The following is a 6842-nucleotide window of genomic DNA, read 5'->3' as shown; positions in this document are numbered from 1 at the left end:
CACACATGAAATTCAAATTCTACAATAAGTAAGTGCAAGAAAAACAAAGATTTATCCCCCACTAAACCTGTTTATCTACGTTATAGTATTTTTCCCTTTTATACATTACACAGGACATGATATGACACGTCAAAAGAAATATGTCTTACGTCAGAACCTACGTATGATCAAATTCGATTTAAACATAGGACATATGTTACTAAATTATATATTAATTCCATAAAGATACTTTAACGCATGATAATTTCCAAACTTCTTTATTTAAATAATAATTTCCCCCTTTTGGGGGCTATGTGTCGTTGAGTCCCACCACCATTATAAATGATCTCATCGCTTGCTTTCTTGTTTCTAAGTTGTAACCATTTCCACTTATAATCATACAGCTTCTCTACTCTTCTAGAGCAAAAACAAAACAAAACAAAAAGATATCGCCATCATCATCAATGGCGGATACTAAGGTAAATCTGTCGATTAATGGACAATCAAAAGTGCCTCCAGGTTTCAGATTCCATCCCACCGAAGAAGAACTTCTCCATTATTATCTCCGTAAGAAAGTTAACTCTCAAAAGATCGACCTTGATGTGATTCGTGAAGTTGATCTTAACAAGCTTGAGCCTTGGGATATTCAAGGTTTTTTATACAAGAAACCCTACTAATTTCTACTAACTTTATCTCTCTTTCTCTCTTTCTTTGTTCTTTATTTTGAACCATTTTGGTATGCAAATGCAGAGGAATGTAGAATCGGTTCGACGCCGCAAAACGACTGGTACTTCTTCAGCCACAAAGACAAAAAGTATCCAACCGGGACCAGGACAAACCGGGCAACAGTTGCTGGATTCTGGAAAGCTACGGGACGTGACAAGATCATATGTAGTTGTGTCCGAAGGATTGGATTGCGGAAGACACTCGTGTTCTACAAAGGAAGAGCTCCTCACGGTCAGAAATCCGATTGGATCATGCATGAGTATCGCCTCGACGATACTCCAATGACTAATGTAAGATAATATATATATCATCAATATTCATTTTAGGTTGGAAGAAACAGATTCCATAGGTCAAAGAATAAGCTAGATTCGTTACATGCTATATAAAAGGTTTTGGTTCATTTAATATGTACTAGAGCCGTCTTTTAGCATGTGCAATTAAAGTAATCGAACATGATCCTAATTTTAAAGAATAATTTCTCTATAAAGTATATTTACGCATAAAGTAATAGCTTATATGTTTTTTTTTAAATATAATTATCACATCATATGTACATTTAATATATAGAAAGTTTGTACAAGGCCTAAAATAGTTAAAGAAGGGTTGGTTGTTGATTTTTTTTTAAAAAGAAGGGGTTATATTATGCATCCGACAAGTATTGAACGAACAAGATCGAATTGTTCCAAAAGAAAACAAAATAAAAGTCGCATTTACTTCTTCATCATTTCATTTTGCATTTTATAAGACCGATTTGTTCCATTTATCACAGGGTTACTCTGATGTCCTAACCGAAGATCCGATGAGTTATAACGAAGAAGGTTGGGTGGTATGTCGAGTTTTCAGGAAGAAGAACTATCAAAAGATCGACGATTGTCCTAAAATCACTCTATCTTCTTCACCTGACGACACGGAGGAAGAAATGAGGCCCACTTTTCACAACACTCAAAACGGCAACGTCTTAGACCATGTTCTTCTCTGCATGAACCGTACCGGTTCTAACATTTGCATGCCCGAGAGCCAAACAATTACCAAAAGTCAACTTCAAGACGATATCTTATTCATGCAACTCCCAAGTCTTGAGACACCCAAGTCTGAGAGCCAGGTCGACCAAAGTTTCATGACTCCAAACCAACTCGATCCCTCTCCCGTTAAAGAGAAGATAACCGGCAGACCTGTTTGCAGTAACTGGGCTAGTCTTGACCGGCTCGTGGCTTGGCAATTGAACAATGGTCCTCATACGTGTGATCGTAAGAGTTTTGATGATGAAGAAGAAGATGGTGATACTATGATGCAGCGATGGGATCTTCATTGGAATAATGATGATAATGTCGATCTTTGGAGTAGTTTCACGGAGTCATCTTCGTCTCCTTCGTCTTTAGACCCTCTTCTTCATTTGTCTGTATGAGTATATATACGAAATACATACACACAGAAAATAAAATAAATATATATATAACTTCTATAGTATTAAAATTAAGTTTGTTAAAAAAAAAAGTCTCATATTCTATGATATCACGTCTTGGTATTGGGGATCAAGATATGTTTATGGTACCTAGGGAAAAACTTTTTTAAATTATAATCATAAAATTTATGAAATTAAAGACTCTTTCGATTGCTTACTAGACTACTGGTTACTACTAAGCATGTTTATAGAGGTCAATTCCACTTAGTTTTTTTTTTTCCTAACTAAAATTTCCACATCCTTTAATTAACTTCTCTCATCTTTTTTTTTGGGTCAACATATACATTTCCTACATGCATGCATGCACTATCGGAAACGGTTGTAATATTTTAGATCTCCTGAATTATACATTAGATGTATGCTGTACGTATTCCAATGTTATAATTATAGTATAAAATCAATAAGAAAATAATGTTTTTTTAAAAAGCTATTCTATTAAAAATGCATAAATTAAAGGTACATAGCTATGACAATTAAGTCATACAGTTTTGAAAGATAAAATGAGAGAGTAGAGATTACATCAATGATTATAAAATCACTAGAAAAGAGGAAATGTTAGAGAGTTTTTTCTCTTAAATCACCTAAGATGAAGGGCCGTGGCTGCCTCGACCAATATTCTTGGACAAATATATCACAATATAGTTTAATTGTTAGTTGTAAATGAGCATCAGTAGTTGCGATTGATCGCTTGTGAACGTAAGGTATATGATTCAACCGCTGATGAATAGCTAACCAAGCTAGACTGTGAGAATTCGTGAATAAGTCGTTCTTTCGACATGATTATGCCTTTCTGTCAAATAATAGTTATGAAGGTCTTTAGGAGGACAAAAATAGGTTAGTCCTTTCGAAAACCTTTTAATGTTTTAAGTAAGAGTGAGCAACGAAACTGAGCCAAAAATAAATTTACAGGAACTAAGTGGATGGTTATATGTTATAGGACCCGACCTAGATATGATATGTGTCCGATATATTATTTGGACAATAAGAGTGTTTGTCGTAATACGGTTGGAATTATATGAAAGTAGGAAGAATTGTGATATATTGATTGGGAGGAGGATGATACATTATGTTAGTTGAGATTTCGATAATCATCTTCCTCCTCCAGAACATAATTTGCATATATGTTAGGGATTTTATAAGTGAGCATATATAAACGTGGTTCATCGGATTCATCTTTCTTTTGTCTCCTGAGATTGTAGCTAGTATCTAACATGGATCGGGACGGGTTAACGTCTTTGTGTCATGTCAAACGTAGTGCGCTTTTGATTGTAGGATCAGACTACCTAGTGTAGTTAATTCATGTATAAACAAAACTCACGTATGACGATGACAAAAACAAACAAAAACAAAACAAAAGTCACGTATGACACGGGAATTTTATCTGGATAAAGTATCATTGTCATTTTGACTTATGATAAATGAAGTGATATTTATTTTGACTTACATCTAATTAAGTAAAAGTGTACCAAATAATTAACGACAGCATAATACTAAGTAAGATTCTCGCTTCGTTATAATTGATTCAACTTTTGGTGCAAGTGCAACTGTTTTATCTTTTCGTTTCCGTTTGAAATTCCAGATTTCTTATTCTTCGTGCAAATGGGACGATCCATCTACCATTTATCTATTTAACATAACCATTAGCTGACAACTATTAGTGTAAAAAAAAAGTTAGAGCTACTTAATAGCTGAAAACTCTGTTAAAAAAGTTTCTTTATAACTGTAGAATAATTAATGACAACCATGCTAGAAAAGTCCATTCCTGCTAAATTTTTTTTTTTTTTTTTTTTGGAATTCTCCATAAGAGACCAATGTTAGAACTTTTCTTACATATATAGAGATGGTTTATAAAGAGTTACCGAGCAAAATGTAAAAATATCATTATATCAAGAGGCTCGTAATTAATGAAGTTTTGAATAGAAATTGAAATAAGCCGACTGATACGATGGACGGCGGGCGAGAATTGTAGCCATAAGATGATGGATCCAATTTGCTGGTTCGAATGAGTCAAATTCAACAGTGATTCAGTGAGATGCAATCGACACGGAGCGTTGTTGGTGGTCAGAGGCCGCTTCGACTAGTGAAAATCGACCAATTAAATTAATATTGATCTTTTCCAAATACATATATATTTTCCATGAACCAACCTGGATAAGTAAATAAGTGACTACTAATTAAGGAAACCATATCAAATGTAAACAAGTCTTCGAGTTTCCCTTAAGTTTTTTTTTTATTCATAACAACTTTTTTATTGAGGATCATAATTCTGTCTGTGATTAAGGAAATACATAAATGAAACAATGGGAACCCATAAGATACGAATATAGATGGCAAGTCATGTCTAATAATTATCAAAAAATAGTTGTCACATAGTTTTCAAACTTTCTGATACTAGAAAGAAGACCTATATATGCCTACATTATCTGTAAAAACAATCTCAAATTTTGGGTTATGCCGACAGATATTCACCACATATCTTGGTGACAATTGACGAATTTTAACCACATATCTTAATGACTTCGACTTAATTATATTATAATCCTTATACACTAATATTGTTAGGAATCACAATATTCATTATCTTATAGAAAATTTAATATTTTTAGATTCGATTATCCTCTGTTAAAGTCAATTTTTATATCTAAATGTTAATTTTTTTTTGTCTTACCTTCCTTCGTCATGAAGTTTATCTTACTCAAGATATTTAATTATTTTTATATTATTTTATCTACTAAAACATTATCCGCGTCATACGAAACACAAAAACGTAAGTATATAGTAATTAAATATTTATTTATAATTAGAAAATATCAGTTATAATTAATGCATATATTTATACTTTGTTTCAAAATAAAATATTTAATTTTTGACATTATTTATTTTATTTTACTGTTAATTTTTATTTCTTATACAAAAAAATTTCCAAGATAACAATTATTTGTTTTTTTAATTTTTCTTGGTTTATTATTATTATTTTTTTTTAATTTTGTAAAGTAATAAGAGATGTTATAGTGACAATGTTAATATTTACATACATATTTTATTCTAGATATATAAGATCATACATATTAACAAAAATTAGGGTACAAATTACAACACATCTTATTATATAAAGTTTGGTTTCAAAATTAGTCATCAACATGATCACAACAAGAGTCAAGTCTATTGATCAATGTTGGTTTTCCAAAAAAAAGTTTGTGGATTTTTTTTTATACTAATGTTATTTTCTTAATTATTTTTAAGATTAATTAAGATAGATACTTGATATGATAAACATATTATTTTTGATATAACTTTTTAGCTCTTATCCATTACAATGAATTGCGTAAAATTAAAATCTGATTTATTTTGATAAAACAAATAATTAATGTATTGCAAAATGAAATGTGTAAGATTGAAATCGGATTTAAACATATACTAAACTAAATATAAAAATATGTGTAACTTAAAAATATTCAAATATTAATTATCAATGAAAATTTATATTTACTTCTTACATAGACACCCTCATAAAAAGTCCTCTTCACCATATCATCTTCATACGAAGTTTTTCACACTCGTAGATGTTGTACCCACGATCTACCATCTCGGGCAATAGGCAAGAGGGCCTAAGTCAGGCTTGCCTAATGGGCCGAGGAGGTGTTATTGATCGGCCCATCAGGCCCGGAGAAAGGAAGGGAGCACGGAGACGTTCCGTGCTCGACAGCTCGCAGCTCGGGCCCGGTCAAAGATTCCCGCATTTAAGAGGGTTAATTAGGCTGCGCGGATCGCGCACTATTAATTCCGTATTAATTGAGTAGTAAATGGGTCGGTATAAATATGTAAGGGGGAGGTCATTTGTAAAGGATCCCGAGATTTTTTTCCAGAAAAAGGCAATACAAATTCAAATTCTAAAACTCTTATTATTTTAGTTCGGAACTGTTTACGGCGACAAGCTCCTCCACAATTAAAATCACTTCGGAAGGAGAAGCATATTCTCTGTTCTCACATTTGGCGCTAGAAGGAGGGGAGTTATCGCCTGACTCTCACCAGTTCCGACTTCATACGCAAGTTCATTCCACACAACCACCGCTATGGCAGCCAGCTCTCCCGATCAGGCATCCTTGGAGGTGATCCAGAAGCTCCTGCAGGACTTGTCCGAGAAGTCCGACCGTCAGCAAGCCGCCTCCGCCGCTCTTACTGAACGTTTCGACAATTTGGAGGGGCAGATTTCCACTCGTTTGGAGGAAGTCACGACGTCCGTAGCCGATCTCTCGGCCTCCCACCGCGCCTACGCCGACCGGGTCGACCTCCTGTCCTCCGACCAAAACCCGCGTCGACGCGCTTTGGATTTCTCCGGTGTGACACCACCTTCCACCTCGCAAGTAGCAGCAACAAATGTCACTCCGGGAGATTCGTTCCCACCTCAAACCAACACACAAACAGCGCTACCGCTGGCCGGCGATGTTCGCACACCGGTTCAGCCTGGCGTCGTCCGATCTTCCGAGGTCCCAGTCCGTCTTCCTCTCCCCGTAGATGGAAACACTTCGGCTGCGGGATATACTGTCAATCCCGAGATCTTCCGCATGCAGAGCGAAATTCGGGACATGCGGTCTGTGATGCATAGTGCAACCACCTCAGCTCCGGATATATTCCGAGTGATCGAGGAGTCGAGGCGAACTCCTTTTTCCGACCA

At 34.9% G+C, this 6842-nt stretch overlaps 1 protein-coding gene across 1 annotated transcript; it reads left to right on the top strand.

The window, feature by feature from the left end:
• Positions 291-2256, top strand: LOC104757640 (NAC domain-containing protein 12). Its single transcript, XM_010480395.2, has 3 exons — positions 291-630; positions 730-995; positions 1475-2256. Exons 1-3 carry the CDS (start codon positions 444-446, stop codon positions 2108-2110), a joined length of 1089 nt encoding a protein of 362 aa, XP_010478697.1. The 5' UTR covers positions 291-443; the 3' UTR covers positions 2111-2256.

The sequence above is a fragment of the Camelina sativa genome, chromosome 17 (assembly GCF_000633955.1).
Source record: "Camelina sativa cultivar DH55 chromosome 17, Cs, whole genome shotgun sequence".
Classification (NCBI taxonomy): domain Eukaryota; kingdom Viridiplantae; phylum Streptophyta; class Magnoliopsida; order Brassicales; family Brassicaceae; genus Camelina; species Camelina sativa.
This window is presented reverse-complemented; position numbering and strand designations above follow the sequence as displayed.